At 47.0% G+C, this 21,514-nt stretch overlaps 1 protein-coding gene across 1 annotated transcript in view; it reads right to left on the bottom strand.

The window, feature by feature from the left end:
- Nucleotides 1-21,514, bottom strand: part of ARHGAP35 (Rho GTPase activating protein 35) — a 115,181-nt gene that overhangs the window by 38,047 nt on the left and 55,620 nt on the right. The window contains exon 3 of the mRNA XM_069549271.1: nt 20,812-20,956. Coding sequence (XP_069405372.1) covers nt 20,812-20,956 — 145 coding nt within the window. The remainder of the gene's footprint in view (nt 1-20,811; nt 20,957-21,514) is intronic.

The following is a 21,514-nucleotide window of genomic DNA, read 5'->3' as shown; positions in this document are numbered from 1 at the left end:
AAACCCCCTGCTAGGCTAGTCCCTTCCCAAAAGAATTTTCTACAGATTGCTAGACTGGAAGGAATCACCCCATTCAAGGATGGAGGACAATTTTATAAAATGATCTAGCATGTACTGAGCTGTGCATTTCAAAAACGGTTGATGGTAAACTCTGTTCTGCACATTTTAATCACAATTTTAAAAAAAGGAACCAGCACAAGGCTACTAGCAAAAATCAAACAAAACAAGAAAGCCCACAAGAAAAACCAACTGCAAAGAACATTCATCCAAAAATGCTGTCATCAGTAAATAAAAACATATTCCCATGAAATAAAAGACAAAGGAACAATGCAATCTCCTCTGTGAAACAATGTGTAAAGCAGAGATATACTTAGAAAAGATATGAGACAACAAAAAGTAGATAAAACATTTAAGGACAGAGCTAGGGAAGTAGGAGAGAAAAATAAATCTTTTTCCATTACAGAAACCAAAAACACATGGAAAAGAAAGGACACTGCTGAAAAACCGGGAAGGGATGCGTAGAACAGAAGTCAGGACGACTTCAATCTACAGATTAAAGTGGCTCACTCTTCCAGGAAAAACTGACTTAATTCAATTAACAAGATATGTCCCAGTAAACTTATTAAACTTTAAAAAGAGAGAGTGAAGAAAGGCAGTCTTCAAGGCACTGAGGCGAAACACAGGCAGGCTTCAGACTGCTCTGCTGCAGAGCCCACACTAGAAGATAGCAAAGCATGCCTAGAAAGGCCTCGAGAAGAGAAAGGCTAACCCAATTTTATACACAGCAAGACTGCCATTTAAATATAAAGACAATAAACATCTCTCAATGTTCAAGAGGAAAAACAAATCTCTACAGAATAACCGCATTTATGCACACTGATGTAAAAACTAGCAATCAGCAGCACATTTAAAAATAATACTCTATAACCAAGGCATCTGTTTTTACTCACACTTCTGACACCAAACGTGTGTGGGTCTTTTCCTCATACCGACTAATTCTCCAGCTCTGCGGAGACCAGCTGGATGTCCAAAACAACTGGGTTCTGACACAAACTGCCCTGGAGTCAGGGCAGATCCCAAGGTTAAGGGTTCAGTTCCATAGGACTGGCCCCCACTTTGGGCACCGGTCACAAGTCCCAGGCCTCCTGTACTTCTGGCTGACAGACTGCAAGTCAGGAGTTCCCATGACCCCATTTTCAGGTTTGATAACTTGCCAAAACAGCTGGCAAACTCAAGAGCACATTTTTGCTTAATAATATTGCTGGTTTATAATGAAGGATACAAGGTGTCCCAGGTGGCACCAATGGTAAAGAACTCGCCTGCCAATGCGGGAGGCGTAAGGGGTGCCAGCTTGACCCCCGGATCGGGAAGGTCCCTGGAGCAAGACACGGCAACCCACTCCAGTATTCCTGCTTAGAGAATCCCATGGTCAGAGGAACCTGGTGGGCTATCGTCCGGGTGGCACAGAGCTGGACACCACTGAAGTGACAGCGTGTAAGGACGTGAGGGAAATGACTCAGGAACAGGCAAGTGGACAAGACGCACAAGGCAACGGGTGGGGAAAGAGGCATGGAGCCTCTATGCCCTCTCTGAGCACCTGACACCTCAACCAGAAAGCTCTTTGAACTTCATCATTTAGGGGTTTCTATAGAGGCTTCATGACATAGGTATGACGGCTTAAGGCACTGGCACTGGTGAGTGAGCTCCGACTCCAGCCACCTGCCTCTCCACAGAGGTTGGCGGGGGTGGTGGGGCTAAACTGTCCAACCTTCTAATCGTGCCTTGGTCTTTCTGGTGACCAGTCCCATCCTGAAGCTCTCTAGGGGCCCTAAGTCACCAGTCATTTCATTAGCCGATAAAAGGCACTCACCTGAGATCCTGTGAGTCAGAACCTGGAAACAAAGACCAAAGAATCTATTTCCCAGTACACCAAGTATGACTCATTCTAGGACTGCTGGAGTGGGTCAACAATAGAAAATTATTAATATATTCCTGCTGCTACTGCTGCTGCTAAGTCGTTTCAATCGTGTCCGACTCTGTGCAACCCCACAGATGGCAGCCCACCAGGCTCCCCCATCCCTGGGGAAGAACACTGGAGTGGGTTGCCATTTCCTTCTCCAATGCATGAAAGTGAAAAGTGAAAGTAAAGATGCTCAGTTGTGTCCGACTCTTAGTGACCCATGGACTGCAGCCCACCAGGCTCCCCCATCCATGGGACTTTCCAGGCAAAGGTACTAGAGTGGGGTGCCACTGCCTTCTCCAATATATTCCTAAATAGATCAAAAGTGAAAAATGACTGCATCTTTATAAAAACTAAAAATAAACAAAAACTCTTAGTGAAAAAGGATGGATGGTAAGTTTTTAAAAATGAAAAAAAAAAAAAAGAAAAGATTATTTCATCCCAAGGCAACAAGGAACAAGGCAAGAATATCCACTATTACTAACTGGCATTATGTGATATTGTCTTGGAGGTACTATTGGCCAATATAATTAGTTCAAAGGGGGGTAAAATCAGAGGAATAAACATGAGGAAAAGAAGTCAAATAATAATTATTTACAAGTGCTATTACTTATTTACCTAAAAAAAAAAACAAACCCCAAGAAGTTTTATATCTTGACTGTGGTGAGCATTGCAAAACTATACACATTCGTCAAAATTCATTGGGTGTAAACTTAAAATTGGTGAGTTTTATTATATGTAAATTATATCTCAATAAACCCAAATGAATCACTTGAAACACCATTAAGAGCAATAAAATATTCAGTAAGGAGTCTGAATACACCGTTAATATGCAGAAATCAAAAGTCTTTATCTAAATAAACACACATATTAGTCCCTTTTTATACATATGCTCCCCCACAAGAAAAGCCAAGAGCTACATGAAGTTTAAAATACTACCGAGAGACAAAAAAAAAACCCATAACATCATAAAGATGTCAACAGTTAATGTATGATTTAATATGATCCCAGCAGGATTACAAAAGGCTTATTTTAAAAATTAAACAGATTCTAAAGTTCATACAGAAAATTAAACAAGCAAAAAAAGCCAAGATAGTTCCAAAGTGCCTACCTAGAAAACTCAGACACTAAAACAGTATAGCTCTGGGACAAAACGGATGGCCAGCCAGCCAGCTAGATCAGAGAGATGAGAGGGTTCAAATAGACACTCCAATACTAGAATTCGGTAGTGTGTACGTGACATATACAAGTGGCTTTCAAATCAGTAGAAGACAGAAGATGCAGTAAATAATGCTGTCACATCTGAAATAATGCTGCAGCCTCCACAAGACACATTTCAGATAAAACCATAAAACAGTAGGGAAAAGCTAGGGTAGACTGAAGCCAGAAGGAACAATAAAAAAGCTGGCTGGCAACCCTCTGTCATCCCCAGCACTAGCCCACCAACTCAGAGTCTGGGCGCTGCAGCAGCAGCAGCCACAACTGAACCGACCGCCTCTTAGCAGACACGACTGAGCGACCGGACTGAACTGGACTGGTACAAGCTGTCAGCCCAACGCTGCGGTGCGTCTGCGCCCTACCTTTTGGGAAGGCACAGCTGCCAATCATCTCTAACTTTTATGGCATTACCAGATGGTCCACCTCACACGGCTGCTGTAGAGATGAGATGAGATCTCATCATGGCTGATGACATGAGATACGGCACCCAGCACATGCCTATTCAAGAGGAACAGAAGGTCTTACTGCTACCTTTCAAATTGCGACCAACATCCCCCAAGGCAAGGATAGCTGCGAAGTTTCATCATTTAAAAACATTTCTGTGTGTCTCTTCTTTGGTCTTCCATCACACCACGCAGCACAGGTAAGGCAGACACTACCTCCATCCTGCACCGGAGAAATGAAGGATCAGAGAGATGAGAGGACTCCAGCCCTGGCTCTGGGGGCTCGTGGTCTTGAATGTGGGCGTATCCCTCCCCCGTTCTCATTTCCTAACTCATGTTCTGTTCACTGTCTTCTGGGTTGCTGAAGATGCTCACCAAACACCCTCACGGCCTGAATGAGTGAGCAACAGATCCGGAACTTGAGTCAGATGTTCTGATGCCTGCCATCTGTCACCTTGTCATCATACCAAAATGGTCACCACACCCAACTTCACAAATCTGAAGTAACTGAGAAAGCCTACTTGGATGAATAAAACACCTAAGCTACAAATTTAATCTGGAGAAGGAAATGGCAACCCACTCCAGTATTCTTGCCTGGAGAATCCCATGGACGGAGGAGCCTGGTGGGCTACAGTCCACGGGGTCGCAAAGAGTCGGACACGACTGAGCGACTTCACTTACTTACTTACAAATTTAGTAGTTTAAATCAGACTTTGGGGTGGGGTCGGGGGGGAGATGAAGGACGGTACTATCTGAACAGCAGTATTAGAAGGCCTGTTTCCAAAACAAGCAAAAGTCACCTGTGATTAGCATGTTGAGAGCTATTAGAAAGTACTTCTCAAATGCTCAGATATAGTTGGTCAAATCTAAGAAAATGTTTGAATATATCAAAATAAGTGTTTTCATCAGCGCCTGCATTTAACAGATGAGGCAACTAGGGCTGAGCCTGAGGAAGTAACCCGCCCCAGATCACAGATCCAGTGAGGCGGCAGGACTAAGCCTGGCATCCAAACAGGCAGACTCCAGGAGGCTGTTCTTAACCACTCTGCTGTGTTCTCTCTCCTGTTAAACGAGGCTTATAACTGGGTGGCAGCATTAAGGCTCATTTTTACTTTCTTCTTTAGATCCTTTGAGGATAAAATTATGACAGTAATAAAGCAATTTCCATTTTGTAAAAAAGACAACCGTTTTTTCCCTAAATGGTTTAAGGGGTTCCCCGATAATCTTGCTTATATTATTTAAATGTTGTGTCAGTCCTTCCCTTCAAAGATCACTCTAAAGATAGGGCTTCCTTACCCCAAACATAGGAAATATGAAATAGTGATGTTCAGATTAGGAAGATATCGTCAGCCTTACATAACTGCCGCCAAGAAGGCTGTTGAAAGGCTAGCTGTGTGCAGGCCAAGGACAACTCTTCACAGTGAGGATGGAGGGAAATGATGCTGATAAAGAGCTTAGGACTGGGCCTCCTTATTAATTACCCTCATCCCAACTGCCATCACAACAGCCACTACCACATGCCTTCCCTCGGCCCATTTTCACGTCTGCCACACGAGGCCACCTTACCACTAACACCCACACTTTCTGTACTGCCCCACAATCCTTCCCCCAGTAGCTGTTACCACACAGATGGGGGCAGCTTAGAACCGAGGGGCTTCTTAGAACCCCAAATCCTTATATCCAATTCAGATTGGCTGTTTTCACCTTGTTTTTCGTCACGTAGTCTCAGACATTAAAACAACCACAACAACTACATAACCTACATTTTTCAAAGCTCAGAAGATCTCTGAGTTTACTCAGATTCGGGGGTCCTTCACTCCCTTCATGGGTGATGAAGGAACACACGCTTTTCACAGAAAGCTCAGGATAGGAAGTGAAATACCTCATTACAGATTAAGTTTCCACAAAAACACTCTCTGGCTGCCACAACCCAAATGCCGGCTCCTGACAACCGCAAAAGAAGAAAGAGTTTTTTGTTGTGGCTTTTGAAACACAAAACAGAAACACTGTAGGTGCAGTTATCAGAAGCTACACACTAGAAATGTCTCGTTTCAAACAAACTGCAGCTCACCTGAAAAGATAAACTGTGTGAGTTTGTTTTTAAACTGCTGGGAGGCCACCGAATTTAAATAGACAAGGGAGTCCAGCCAAGAGGGAAAGAATGCAAACTGGGGTGAAATCACAAGGCCTTGTACCATCTCTGTTTGAAAAACTGGATTCAATTGTCTGATACCCAAGTAATCTTACATTTCAAACAAATAAACCACCTGAGCACCTGATTCACCACAAAAGAGTGAACTGATCTTTTCAGACCAGGATTCTCAAGCGATACTCTTCCACGTCTTCTTCTACCAGCCTCAGGCCTCCTGGCTTTCTGTTGCCTCAGTTCCCACTCCTACTGACCCAATTGCTCTGTTCTGGTCAAGTGAACACGAAGACCCCTGGCTGCGGTCTCTGGAGAGCTAGGCCCCAGGGGAGGCGTAAGTGGAGAAAGCCGGCCCTCAGGAGCCTCAGGGGTGTAATATCTGAGGCAACCACCCTGCCCTCTCTACTCTTCTGCTCAAGCTACCAGACAAAACGTCACGGCCTGGGCAGTCCAAGACCCAGGCGCTGGCCACTCTGGTTTCTGGCGAGAGATCTCTCAAGTCTCCTCTTGTAAGGACACTAATCCTCTTAGACCAGGGCCCCACCCATATGACTTCAATTAACCTCAATAGAGGGAAAACCAGCCACAGAGGCATGTCTAGAGAGGGAAGGTTACGAAAAGTGGGGATCTGCCATGTGGGAGGGGAAACAACATATGAGGCAGCAGGAACAGTGATGAGGGGAGACCTGGGGGCATGAAATGGCAAAGGGGGAAGAGAGATGAGGCTGGAATGGCTGCCAGGACCGGCAAGTGACCCATCTGCTCACCATTTCTGGCATTCTTCCACTTCTGGCCTTAATCCAGCCCCCTCCCCCCAACATGCTGAATTACATACACACCTCCAGCCTTTCAGGTCTAGAGGTTTAGGTGAACCCATTAGCATTATGAGAGACTGGGCACATATGTAGAGAAAGGAAGCCCCGCACGGAGGAAGATTTGCAGAAAGGCAGCTAGATCAACTGCAACTGTTTAAGATCAAGTGCTTTCAAGTCTTCAAGGGTCAGAACTGTTCTCCACACAGTACCCAAGATTGTTTCATTAAACAAAGGCCAATTACTGTCCCTTCACTTAAAATCCTCCAATGGCTTCTTACCTCACTCAGAATCAAAGCCAAGGTCCTTAACCAGGAACGCTTCGGCCTCAGGAATTTTACACTTGATGCTGTCTGGAAGGTTCTTCCTGGGTAACTGCATGTCTCTCTTCCTCACTGACTTCAGGCTCTCATCACAAGGCTCTCTCACCCAGCCCCCCATCTAAAGTTTTAACACTCACCCCGGACACTTCGCATACCACTCTCCTGCTTCATTTTTCTCCTCTCAAGCACTAATCACGAAGATTCTTTATACTCTGTTTGTCACTGTCTCCTCCACCAGAACGCACTGCATGCCGCACGAGGGCAAGGGTCTCGTATCGTTTGTCCAATGCTGTACCATCAGCATCTTCCGCAGCACATGGCACACAGTACAGGCGGTGCTCGGGATCAGTGTGCTGAATGAATGAGAAAGGACAGGATCCTCACGCACTCCAGTCCTCTGGCACTCTGGAACCAGGCAGAGCAATAAATGTACAGAGTTATCTAACGAGTGAGGTAATACAGAGCTGAAGACGGCTCTGCAGAAAAAAAGATCCCCAAGGACACGTAACAAACGTCCTGATTGTAAGGGGTGAACACCTACAGAGGGATCAAAAACCAATCCAAGAAATGACTTCAGTCAAGCAAGAAGTCACTACTGAAAATTTCTCCACAAAATGACAAGGTCTCCCCTTTTCTGAGTGTTTAGGATGTGCCAGACCAAGTACCTTATACACATGATCTCATTCAGTCCTTATAACCCTAATAAGGTGGGTATTCTCATTAGCTGCATTTGACAGAGGAAGCACAGACCTCAGAGATGTGAAGCAGTTTAACTAAGAAATGCAGCCGAGCTGGGCTTGAGAACCAGGTATGACCAGTTCCAAAGTCCATGCTTGACCCGCCTGGCTCGCAAGCCCTTTGAAACTCAGAAAGTGAGTCAAGGGGCTGCTCTTCCTGGAGGGAAAGGCCTGGGCTGGACCTGGAAGTGAGGTACCTCTGCAGGGGGGAGGGGAACAAAGCCCAGTGAAGGAGAGGGTTTGGCAAGCTGAGAGGCCCAGTGGGAGCGAAGACACACTGTGGCGTCAGAACTAAGAGCAGGAGCGACAAAAGCTATCTGACCACTTACAACCTGCCAGGTACTATTGTAAGGGTTTTTTTTAACATACTGAATGCCCTCAGTGATTCAAAGTAGTACCATTGTCCTCATCTTACAGTCAAGGAAACTGAGTCACAGAGAGGTTAACACTAGTTCACAAGAAGCAAAACAGAGATTTGGATCCAGGCAGCCTGGCTCCAGGTTCATACTGTACAGATTAGGCAGTAGCGAAAAAAAAGGGGGGGAAAGGTCATCAAAGCACATGCGCCACGAATGTGCCCACGCGCACCGTCCCCACAGGCACACAGCGAAGCTCTCCCATGGCTTCGCCACGGCCCGCCCCCAGTTACTAATAACAGCTGCAATCTGTCCTCTCCCCGTCTCCACCCCCTGCCTTCATCTGCCCTGATGCGCTTGTTGCCAGGCTGTTTCCCAAAGGCCCCTGATCTAATGGCAAGCGTTTCTCCCCAAAGATGCTCCCCTCAATTAGTGGTGAAATTTAAATCTGCCATGCAGACAGCACTCTGCTCATTTACCCAGGCAAACAAGCTCAGTAAGGAGGAAGGTCACAGCTCTAAGTATTTGTCAAAGAGCATTTTACAGAGGCCTTCCATTTGCACAGAGGAGCCATGGACCACCTCTGACCTGCGAACAAAGCAGACAAGCTGATCTCCAGCCCCGGCTGCAGGGCTCCACGCTCACCCCTGGAGACTCTGGGGGAAGAGCCTCGCTTTCAGACTCTGCCTCACCCTTCCTCCCCTCACAAACTGCCCTCGGGGTTGAACCTTTCATTGCAGAGTCTCACTGGACGGTGTCAACAGGAGCACCTACTCATCTGCACCACAAATGGCTAAAACTGAATCTGCGCAGTGCCCCGTGATGGCCTGCCAAGTAAAACCCACGGGCTATCAGGATCTGTGCTAGCCACAGTCTCAGCTCAGAGCCACAGGGAGAGCCCCAGCAAAGAGCTGCACCACAAGGTGCTGGAAGAATTCAAGGTTCGTCCAGCCAGGCACACTCTGCAATAGGAATGATCTAGCTGCTAAGACAATGTATGACACAGCTTTGTGTACCCACAGCCACTTCTGCCAGAACTACCCCCTACCCCTCAAAAGATGGGAAACACAAAGCCATAAATAGGTAGCAGAGATCCCCTTACTGCTTTAGCTCTCAGCCTCACTGACTTATTGCCTCTTCAAGAACGGATATGTGCTTCAAGACAGCTTCTAAACCAACGTGTTCAACACACTAAAAATCATGATTAAAAACGCCCTCACCCCTCGGTATACAATCGCAGTACATGAGTGTACATACATGCACCAAATTTCAGAGACAAGAGTGTTCACAGCAGCACTATTCATAACAGCCCCAACTGGCAAGTGCCCAAATATCCATGAAGAACAGAATGAATAAATCAGTAGTGGACGAGTCACATGATGGAACAATATACAGCAATAAGAATGAGTGAGTCACGCAGTCATGAGTGAGTTTACAGATCCACCCACAGATAAATCGCAGACATAATGCTGAGTCAAAGAAGCGAGGCCACAGCGATGCATTTGGGATGAGGCCATCAGTGAAGTATAAAAGCAGGCAGAACTGCTCTGTAACTGCCAGAAGCCAGGGCAGTGGTGACCGTGCTAAGTTTGGGAGGGAGTTGGTCATCTTCGGTACTGGGTACTGGTTATACAGGTGTATGCAGTCAGTGGTTATTCACTGAGCTGTACTCAGCACGAGGGCCCTTTTCTTAATGGATACTATAGTGTGCTGTTCCTTGCTGTTCAGCTGCTAAGCTGTATCCGACTCTTTGCAACCCCGTGGACTGCGGCATGCCAGGCTTCCCTGTCCTTCACTATCTCCTCGAGTTTGCTCAAGCTCCTGTCCATTGAGTCAGTGATATATACTTTAATGGAAAGTTTTAAAAAAACCGCTTACGGGGAATTCCCTGGTGGTTCGGTGATTAGGACTCTGTGCTGCTACTGCAGACGGCATGGGTTCAATCCCTGGTTGGGGAAGTAAGATCCCACAAGTCTACGTGGCTAGTAAATAAATAAACAAACAACTAAATAAAAACACGATTCTGCCACCTCCTCCTTTCCCATTAAAAAAAATTTACAAATTAAAAACAAAAAATTAAACAACCAGAACTGCCTATAGCCGCTGTCCAACCTCATCCGTTACTGTTTTGGGGAGTGTACTGTGGGGCCCTCCACAACCACAGGAGCTCAGTAACAGGAGCCACAAAACGATGGCCAGCACAGACTGAATACTGCACACCAGGCACTATGCTAAGAACATTACACACACAAGTTCATTTCCTTCTAAAAAATTCCCCTTCAAAGAGCTATTATTTTTATTCCCAACTTGAAGGAACAGGAACGAGGCTTAGACAGCTTAAGGTCAGCTACTGCTTGGGAAAGTCAGGACACCAGAGGTGACTCAAAAGCTCACGGACTTAACCCTTGGCTACCTGAATGGGAAAGGGGTTCACATTATAAGCACAGAAACTGCACTGTGCCCCCATTTTTCTTTTTCATGACACTGACCTTTTTATTGAGTCCAGGCCAACTGTCTTGTAAACTGTATCACACTCAGATTCTGTCTGATTATTTCCTCACGTTAAGATTCAGACTAAGTGCTTCTGGCAAGGAGGCACACAATGTTAGGATGAACTGCTTCTGGGGTGCCAGTCCTGATTACTTTTTGATTAAGTGGTAACCCCCCACATCTCTCCATTTAAAGGTATATTTTTCCTTTACAATTAGTAATGCAGTGGTTGCTATTTTGAGACCATGCAAACATCAAGTTCCCTCTGCACTTTTTCTCAGTGACTAACCATTGAGGCATAATTTACATATAATAAACAGTACACATTAGAAGTGTACAGCTTAAGGGACTTGCCTGGTGGTAGAGTGCTAAGAGTCTGCCTTCTGATGCGGGGGACACGGGTTCGATCCCCGGTTGGGGAACTAAGACTCCACGTGTGGTAGGGCAACTAGATCCGCACTACAACTAGAGAGCCCGTGTGCTGCAGGAAGCGCCACAGCCAGGACCGCACGCAGCCAAAGGCACACGATCTCGTGATCCTGGAATTCATACACGCGAGTAAAATCGGCATCACAGACCATCACCCCAGAAGGTCTCCCATGGCCCTTTGCAATCAATCGTTCTTGTCACCCCCAGCTCCCAGGCAACCGCTGATCCGCCTCCTGTCACTACAGATTAGTGTGCACTTTCCAGAGCCATCTAGAAATGGAACCATAATTCGCAATCTTTTGGTCTGGCTTCCATCCCTCTCAGCATCTAATGATCCTGAGGCCTGACAGTGTAGCCGGTGTAGCAGTAACTCATCCCTTTTGGCTTCCGAGTAGTACTCCAAGGGGTGGTGGTTTGTTTATTCACCTGAACAGCAGAGGTGAGGGTTCTGACTGCTCCCTATCGTCACCTGGTCCTGTCAGTTGTGTTATTCTCCAGTGACTTTAAAATCCAATCACGTTCCTTGCTTGAATTAATTATTCATTCGTGTAATTATGCCTACCTCCTCCACCCCTGGATATCATGAGGCCAACTTTAGTTCAACACAGTGCCTAGCATTAATGAATATAGTAATGGATTAATCCAATAAATATCTGCTGACTAAAGGGAATCTGCCATCCTCCACCACCACAAGATGGTAAGCTAAATATTTTTAAACCTATTAATGAATTATCAGGACATTTCTGTCTTTCTACAACCACTTGGGACTCTATCTGGATTTTTCTACTCCATCAGAAATGAAATGTCAAGCTTGACTATCAAGGAGTGCCCCTGGAAGTCAGATAGGAAAAAAACCTCTTGTATTACACAGCCTGTTTTGTACAGGAACTGAAACCCCAACACAGGGTAGTGTGGTTCAATGCCAGACCCTCCCACAAAGAGCTTTTGAAAATAAATGTGAATTTCAGGGGCAATGCTGTGCCCAGGCAGTGCTACCTTGAAAGGCAGAGTGCTGGAGCTCTTACCAGATTTGGAGGTAGGACTCCTCCCAGAGAGCAGGGGAAGAGAATACAAATGCTGCCGCCTTCTCTCCAGCCAAGCTAACCCTGCACTTTATTGACACTGAGGTCCTCCCTGCAATGATAAAAGACCATGCTGACCCCTGACTGCACCTCCCGAGAGTCACCTTCCCTCATGTGGGTTCTTACAGCAAGAAAACAATCTTGAGTGAGATGAGATCACGGATGCCAAGTGCCCAGTACAGCACCTGGAACACGGCAAGCACTCAACGAATAAATGTGTCAGGGATAGAAGACGGGGAGAGTTAACATGATGTCAGGCCATCTTTGGCATTATTATTCTACACAGCTGCAGGCCTCCTTGACTACATGGAGTTTCTCACTCCATACAGACCAACAGAAATTAACCATACCAGGGCCTACCAGTTATTTACACGGTACAGTCTGAATACATTATAATTCAAGATGCAAAGAGGGAGGGGCCTTGTGTCCAAATGAAGCTGCTTCTCCCTCGGAATAATTCTTCTCAGCTGCCTGTGGCACCCGCTGCAGGCGCTGTGGACTGCTCACCTCTCAGTAAGCAAAGTGATGAGGAAAAGGACTGCTGGATGCCAAGGAAGTCTGCCACTGCGACCCTGTCCCCTCCTCCCACTGCCCAAAGAAAAAGATTAGAAGTCACAGAGAGAGCAAGAAGATTTGACCTTACACACCATTCAAAGAACTCATTCCTAGAGAATGCTATTTTTAGTGAAATGGCCCACACACGAGGCTGAGGGCCTGGGGAGCCCGTGCCGCAGAGCACGGACGAGCAGGCCCGGGGCTCTCAGTCTGCAGTGCGTTAGCCCCTCCGGGACGGGGAGGGGCGACCCCTTCTGCAGTGCATTAGCCCTTCCGGGACGGGGAGGGGTGACCCCTGGAAGCTCCCTTGGGGAGCGAGCATCTGTGTCACGGGGCTGTTTCTCCCAACTTGGGGAAGGGAGCCTTGACTCAAAACTGGCCCAGAGACTCGGGATTTAAAGCCTCAGTTTTGTGAGGTGTAAAGACAGCATCCTTATCCTCAGAAACTAGTCTCAGGATGGTGAACAGGCTCTCCAAGTGAGTCCTCCCCCCAACTCCAGGGAGATAAACTGTCTAGAAGTGAATATTCCCACTCCCTGCCCGGCACAGAGACGTGAGGTCAGCTGGGCCGAGGCGCCCTTGCACTGAGAAGTCACACTGCTGTGGAAGGGAAGCAGGGACCCCACGGCCCCGACCAATTTCTCACATGGGTGAAAACTGGAAGAAAAAGTTCCCTACCAAAAAAAAAAAAAAAAAGGCCAGTCCGACCCACAGCCAGTGCCTCCGCCCACTTCTGGGAGGACCCCAGAAAGGCTGCAGGAGGAGGTGCCTTTCCCAGCCCGCTATGCGACCAGAGCTGGGAGACGGAGAGCCTAACATCCCACGAGCACGGGGAGCGCAAGGGCTGGCCCTGGGCTGGGCTGGGCTAAAGTGCAGGTTGATCTGAACACTTTTCTACCCGCTGGCCCTTTCTTGAACACATTCCAATTTTAGAAAATATGGAACAAGGATAAATGAACTGGTCAGAAAGCTCAGGAAAAAAACCAGGTGCAAACCAGAGCCAATCTCCACCCACAACGTGACAAGCTGACCTAAGGATACGGAGGAGGCGCTCCAACAGAGCCCTGGGAACGCGGGGCAGCGCACCTGGAGGCGAGAAGGCAGCAGCCCTTTCTTCCTGGTTCGCATCCAGCAAGAGCAGACAAACTGCTCACACAGTGTGGGATCGCGGTCCAGCAGTCCCAGGAAGACGGGACTGGCTGCAAAGCTCCTCTCCCCATTTTCCCAGGGACCCCCGTGTGCCCAACTCTTGCCACCCTTTCTCAGGTCAAAGGTTAAAACACAGTCAGCTTGGAGATTAAATCTTACAAGAAACATAGTGTTAAAACAAAAAACAAGCTGTCGAACAGCAATGTGACCTCATGTTTTTAAACATTTTTGGGGACAGCATTAGCAGAAAATATAATCCAACTATTAATGCAGATTACTTCTGGAGAGCTGGGATTATAAGGGACTTTCTGTTACATACCTACACAGTACCTGTTTATAATAATTAATTATTTTATAGTGAACAAGTGTATTGCTCTCATACTTTTTTTTTTTTGGCCGTGCTGCACAGCTTGCAGGATCTTAGTTCCCTGACCAGGGAATGAACCCAAGCCCCCTGCCTTGGACCCCAAAAAAATACTGTTAAGGTGATAGGATGGCTGAAGTGGTCCCCACTCACAACGTTCACACCAGTTCCTCTACTGCAAGGCTCTGCCTGGGTTCCCACTGTGACACTGGCTGTGAAGCAGCAAGCGAGTAGCCACAGAGACTCTGGGGTACGGAAGGCCTCCCTGTGGCTGGCGGAACGCCAGCTCCCAGGCACTGCCCCTCAAAGTCACCATGCAGTGTTTTATTTGCCTGGATGAGCACAGTGCCGAGACGCAGGAGATGGACACAGAAACGGGACACAGTGACGTCTGACTCTGAACCGCACGGACCAGCCTGACAAACAAGCTTCATCTGGAATACATCTAAATCGGCTGCAAGTGACTGCCCGGACTACCATGTAGAAATGGGGTTGTGTGGTAACAATGTCTACCATGAGTAAGGCGGGGTGGGGGGGTGGTCAGGTGGCAGCGCAGACTTCCCCCAAGAAAGTGCAAGTTCAAGACTTACAGACATGGCTGCCAGGGGGAGGGATGGAGGAAGGGATAGTAAGGAGTACGGGATGGACATTTACACAGGGCTGAATTTAAACTGGATAACCAACAAGGACTACTGCGCAGCACAGGGAACTCTGCTCGATGTTATATGGCAGCCTGGAGGGGAGAGGACTTGCGGGAGAATGGATGCGTGTGTTATGTATGGCTGAGTCCCTTTGCTGTCCGGCTGAAACTATCACAACATTGGTAATTAGCTATACTCTAATATAAAACAAAAAGTTTAAAGAGGAAGCATAAGTTCAGTATAAATCAGTCCAGGCTAGGGAAAAAACCTGATCCATAATTTATTCATTCTCCAAAATGTAAGCGAGTCCCTGCGCCCACTTCACAGCTGTGCTCTGTCCAGGGAGGGAGTAGGTGGCACTGCTGCCCGCCACCGTGTCTGCGGCCTGGCCTTCAGCTCACGCAGGAGCCACGTGACGATGAGGCGGTGGCCCGGGTGTCAGAAGCGGGCCAAGGACACTGGAGAGGCACAGATAGCGCATCGCAGAAGGGGGCAGTCCACAGGACAACTGTCTAGACTCTTCACAAAGAGTCAGCATTAAAAGAAGGAAGGCAGAGAGAACCGTTCTCAACCGGAAGGGACTAAGGAGGCAATTGCTAATTGCACTGTGAATACTGATAGGATTCTAGCACAAAAAATTCAGCTAAGAGGCAGTTTTAAGTCAACTGAGTACATCTGAGTCAACACAGACAGCATTAGAAATGCTCTTGAATTAATGCTAATATTCTTAAAGAAGTCTGAGCGCCAAAGAATTGCTGCTTTTGAACTGTGGTGTTGGAGAACACTCTTGAGTCCCTTGGATTGCAAGGAGATCAAACCAGTCAATCCTAAAGAAAATCAATCCTGAATATTCATTGGAAGGACTAATGCTGAAGCTCCAATACTCTGGCCACCTGACATGAAGAGCTCATTCATTGGAAAAGACCCTGATGCTGGGAAAGACTGAACGCAGGAAGAGAAGGGGGCGACAGAGGATGAGATGGTTGGATGGCATCACCGACTCGATGGACATGAGTTTGAGCAAGCTCTGGGAGTTGGTGACGGATGGGGAAGCCTGGCGTGCTGCAGTCCATGGGGTCACAGAGTCAGACACAACTAACTGAACAATTCTTAAGATTGATAATGTTACTGAAGTTATGGGGGGAAAAGTTCTTAAGCTTAGGGATATATCCTGAGATTTTCTGGGAGTAAAGTGACATGGTGTCTGCACCTCACTTTCAAATGGCTTAACAACAATACAAATTGCGGGGAGAAAAGGTTAAAGGGGCAAAATGGTAACCACTGGTGAATATTGGGAGATTACTGTACTATTCTTTCCGTGGATTTTATCATTTTCAAATTTAAAAGTCAGGGAGGAAAGAGAAGAGTCATAACTCGGTAAAGCTGACCAGGAACAGGAAGACCAAACACACTCCGGGTGAAGCTGAGCATGACGAGCAGCCCACACGGAGCACTTCCTCGGGCCAGGCGCCACACGAGCTGCCTGACGCACAAGGCCCCCTGAGCCCCAGCAGCCAGGGGGCCAGTCCCGCCATCACCTTCAGTTCACAGATGAGCGGGCGGCAGATCGGAGATCTGAACGCGGTCTAACTGCAAATCTGAAGCGATGTCTCACTCTTCCCAAATGCCTCTCCCAGCAGGAGAAAATGCTACAGGGGCCGGACAACAGAGGAACGGCTGAACTATCGGTGATACAGCCATGTAACGGAACACTGTACAGCAGTTAAAAGTCGTATTTTCACAGGGTGTTTAACGACAGGGGAACATGCTCACAAAACAATGTGTGGTTTAAACAACAATGGATCTCAAACAATGGTCCTTTGATACAACTCTTAGTTACTGAGGTCTTTTTTCTGCAGGGACACAGGAGGAAGCTGGTAACCTCAGAGCTCTTCAGCGTCATCTGGGTTATGCTGCACAGTTCTGGAGAACTATACTACCACATAATCCGAGTGATGTCAAATCAAACACCTATCACATGCACAGGGGACCACCTGCTAGCTCAGCTGCCAACAAGTCCGCCTGCAGTGCAGGAGACCCCGGTTCGATCCCTGGGTCGGGAAGATTCCCTGGTGAAGGGAGAGGCCACCCACTCCAGCGTTCTTGGGCTTCCCTGGTAGCTGAGACGGTAAAGGATCCGCCTGCGATGTGGGAGACCTGGGTTTGATCCCTGGGTTGAGACGATCCCCTGGAGAGGGGCACGGCAACCCACTCCAACATTCTTGCCTGGAGAATCGCCATGGACAGAGGAGTCTGGAGAGCTCCAGTCCAAGGGTCACAGAGAGTCAGAGACGACTGAGTGACTAAGCACACACACAGGCAGGGAAATGAGACTATAAGGTGACCCATCAGAACACCCACAGTGGTTCCCATTAAGTGGAAGATCAATGAATCTTTAAATTCTTTTTCACAGTTTCTGCCTTCTGTTGAATTTTTACAACAAACACGCTTAGATTTTAGGAAGCCGAAAACAAGTTCTTTTAGGAAACTGAGTACTCAAAGGACATCTGCTTCCAGCGCACATTAAGCTCACAGATACCACATCTAAAATTTTTCTTGAAATTCTATAAAAATAGAAATTAATGCCAATGAAGGGAAGCATGTGACTACAATTTGTGACTAGAATTTAAGGGGAGAAGGTAAGAAAGAAGAAAACAATGGAATTACGGTATTCTAGGTTGAAAACCAATCACTCCACCAACAACTAGCGGACATTGTGTGCTGGGCTCTCAGAGTCCAGAGGACAGAGAATCCTGTTCTCAGGACTGAAACGTGCTGAGCAAAGCTGCCAGGGAGGTTACACTCCAGGGGCTCCTGGGGGTGGAAGAGTCTTGAAGAATGAGGACAAGTTCCAGAGGCAAGGAGGGATGTGGGACACATTTCAAACCACACAGAGGACATAAGCAGGGCAGAGAAATTCTGCCCTGGTCACACCCTTCTAATACACTGTGTATTCTTGTAAAACAATTTTTAAATTAATGCCTGCAGTCATATAAAGCAAAGAAGGGGGAGGGAGGGAGCGAAAGAGGAAAGGACTGAGGGAAGAAGGCAGGCAGACAACCACGGCAGGACTGTGTGCAGGAGGGAGGAGTCGGCATCTGGGAGGCAATGAGGAAGCAAGAGGTTTGCAGGAGAGGGACTATCACAGAACTGGGATGGACCGAGGAGGAGCGTGATGGTGGAGCAGGAGAAACGAAGTGGAGGAGACAGAGCCAAGCGATGACGGAGGGGAGAGACATACTTGGGAACTGATGCAATGAGTCAGAGAGGACGCTCAAGTTCCAAGCTCTGGGGTGTCAGGGTGAGCAATGGGGCATCTAATGGAACTTTAAGGGAAGCAGAGGCTCAGTGGGGGCTGCTGGTGACCTGGGGGCAGGGCTGAAGAGGTCACGCCTGAAGAGATCACGCCTGAAAGGACTCTCGGGTGAGAAACAGTATTGAGAAGTGCTGGATGGAAAAAAAGCTAAGCCCAGTCTAAGAGTCGGGAGAACCAGGATGGGAACGATAGATTGAGCCCACTGAGGTGCTAAGCTAGGGGGCGCTCCCCTAGCGGATGACTTCAAGCATTTGTTGCTACCACAGGCGAGCCAGTCCAGTAGCCCAGTCCTAGGAGGCTCCCCTGGAATCCTAACCAATAAATAAAGAAGGAATTAGAGCGATCGTTGTCTCAGGGAAGAAGCATCAATGGATGCTAAAATTATGTGTGTGTGTTAGTCGCTCAGTCATGTCTGACTCTTTGCAACCCCATGGACTGTAGAGGACCCCAGGCTTCTCTGTCCATGGGATTCTCCAGGCGAGAATATTGGAGTGGGTTGCCATGCCCTCCTCCAGGGGATCTTCCCGACTCAGGGACTGAACCCGGGTCTCCTGCATTGGCAGGAGGATTCTTTACTGTCTGAGCCACCAAGAAAGGTGAAAACAGTAGGAGAAAACAGGTATTTACACAGTCTCAAAGCATCTCCCTACAAAGTACTTATTCAGGTAACTGGAGAAAGAGTAGCTTTACAGTAAAGAAGCTCAGCAGACACCACCACCTTAATCAAGGGATCAACGAGAAGATCTCCAGTGACGGGACACACTGACAACACACGCCACTTGGTATGATGCTCTGAGGACACAGCCTCGCTTCCCTGACGTTTCTTCCAAAAGGGCAACCATGAGCCTAATCGTAAGGAAACATAAAAAAAAACCCAAGTTGAGAAAGCTCCAAATGACTAATCTGTGTTTTTAAAAATCATCGAGACCATGAAAAACAGACCAACGGAACTGTTCTAGATTAAAGGAGACTGAAGAGACCCCATGACTGAATGCACCGTGTGGCCTGAGATCAGCTTCTGCACCAAAAAAGGCTCTGCCTTTTGCTATTACAGGATGTCGATGTGGCAACTAATGAAATGAATAGGTTAGTATTGGGTATTAACGTCATAATTTTGATAACTGCATGGTGGTTACATAAAGAGAATGCTTTCAGGGAACATCCACTGAAGTGTTTAGAAGTAAAGGTGTATCATGTCTGTGGCTTTCAACCATTTCAGAAAAAAGACACACAGACAATGCAGGGCAGGGACCCATGAGACAGGCAATGTGGTAACATGTTACCGTTTAAGGAACCTGGAATTGCAACTTTTAAATTTCTTATGGCTTACATTTTGGTAACTTTCTTATAAATCTGAAATTACTTCAAAATAAAGTTAGGGAACAACCCCTCTAAATGATACAAACTATCTCTCTCAAGTGTTGGGTCAACAAGGAGAGGCTTGAATTACCCAAACTTGCTTCCTGCACACTTCCTCCCTGCCCAAGGCAGAGGTGCAGGAAGAAGCTGATATAAAACCAAGGTCAAGAAAGTGGACCCTGACAAAAGGTTCTGGGTACAGGACAAAACTGCAGATCTGTCATAATTATGCAAAGTCAATCCTGGGGTGACCGAGGAAACCCTGGTAACAACTCAAAGTCTACAGAGCACGTAATTTGAAATCCAGTTCCCCTGATTTGGCACAACCTGAGTAAATATTAACACCATCACTCAGCTTAATATGCTACTGAAATTATCAGCAGGCTGTCCATACCACACAATACTTAATATCATTACAGGTAATACCAAAATTAGAAAGAACACATAGAGAGATTATAATCTCTACCTTGGTTTCAAATTAGTACAAACCTATAATATTCTTGAGCTCAACTCCTAAAGCTCGAGAATCCACATAACCATGTGCCCACTATACTTCCTCCTCAAAGCTCATCAGCTTTCACAGTATCCAGGAGAAAATCAAGGGACACAAGGAAGCTCCAGGGATTACAAAAGAAATGCCAAGGATGGGAGCGCCCTGGAGGTCCAATGGTTAGGGCTCTGTGCTTTCACTGCCGGGGACTGAATTCAATCCCTGGTCGGGGAACTAAGATCTCATAAGTCATGGGACATGGCCAAAAAGGAAAAAAAAGTGTGTGGGGGGCGGAAGGGAGAAACGACAAGGAGACACGTTACGTTAGAGGAGCTCTAAACGAACAAAATACGTTTTTTTAACACAGGTAGAACTTTATCACTTCAAGAGCAACACAGAAAATTTTAAGACAGTCAGCATTTGTGATAACACCAAGGTGTTAATGGAATTGGAAATGTAGCTGCTTGATAAGATGGTATCTAAGGATTCATTTTTTTACTGCAGGAAAAAAACTATCAATATATGAATCTCAGGCACCTGACTGATGGCCAACTACACATTTCTTCTGTTCAACCAAAATGTGTTACTATTTGTGTCCAGAACAGCGTCGAGGTCACTGATAAATGAGCTTCTTTCCCTGCTGAGAGACCTAGAGGGACAGACAGGCCGCACGCTAGACAGGGGGCTGGGGGCGCGGGTATTCTAACCAGCTTCAGCTGCGGTCCTGACGGCACGGCTGCTCTCCTCCCGTGCACCCAAAGGCCTCGCAACTACACAAAGACGGAGGAGCCCCAAGTCCAACAGCTGTTGGGATTACTCAGCACCTTCTCGGAAAGCATCTCACGGAAACGAGACAGGATTCCAGAATCTCCAGATGGCTTACCCTCTAGCAAGCAGCCCGCAGACAGTGGAAACGGCCGCTTCTCTGAGGTGACATTTACCTGTGGCTTCAATGTACTCGATGCATCGCTCGATGAACACGGGAATCGGCTTCTCTGGAGTCACCACGGTCGTCAAGGGCACCCCAAAATAGTTACTCTCCCAGGCTGCCTTTGCGATCGATGGCCGGGGCTTGGGCTTTGGTTTCTGTCCAGGAAAGAGGGAAAAAAAACAGGAAAACAAAGTGAGTCTCAACACACACGTCAGACATCAGTAAGGCTTCCAGAGGGGAACTCACAGTGGCATGGAAACTTAGAAAAGAGACTTCAAGCGGGATAAAGAGACTCACCTACTCATCTCATTCCTCCAAGTATCATATAAGATGCTGGCAAGTTGCCAAGTAGTCACACCTTGAGTGTGAAACTGCATTATCAGAACAAAGGTGTTTACAAGAAACAGGCCATGTTTATTTAACAACAATGAGAGGACTGGCCAACATCCTTTATCAGGCATGCAATGGAGTAAACAGGAAATATTCCAAACATTCCACACAGATAATAGATACTATACACTCAAAAGATAGCTAAAATCTTTTTAAAAGATTAAAAAGTGGAATTGAAAACTAGTAATTTCCTCCTTCCAGACAAGAGAGCACACGTTCTGCTGCAAATTCCCAGGAAGAACTCGCTCTCATCTATCATTCTGGGGTTAATTCCCAATGGCTTCTGCACTGGGAGAGGGTGAAACCAACTAATCAGACAAGAC

The sequence above is a fragment of the Ovis canadensis genome, chromosome 14 (genome assembly GCF_042477335.2).
Source record: "Ovis canadensis isolate MfBH-ARS-UI-01 breed Bighorn chromosome 14, ARS-UI_OviCan_v2, whole genome shotgun sequence".
In the NCBI taxonomy this organism is placed as follows: Eukaryota; Metazoa; Chordata; class Mammalia; order Artiodactyla; family Bovidae; genus Ovis; species Ovis canadensis.
The sequence above is the reverse complement of the archived record's forward strand: the minus strand, read 5'-3'. Positions and strand labels throughout refer to the sequence as shown.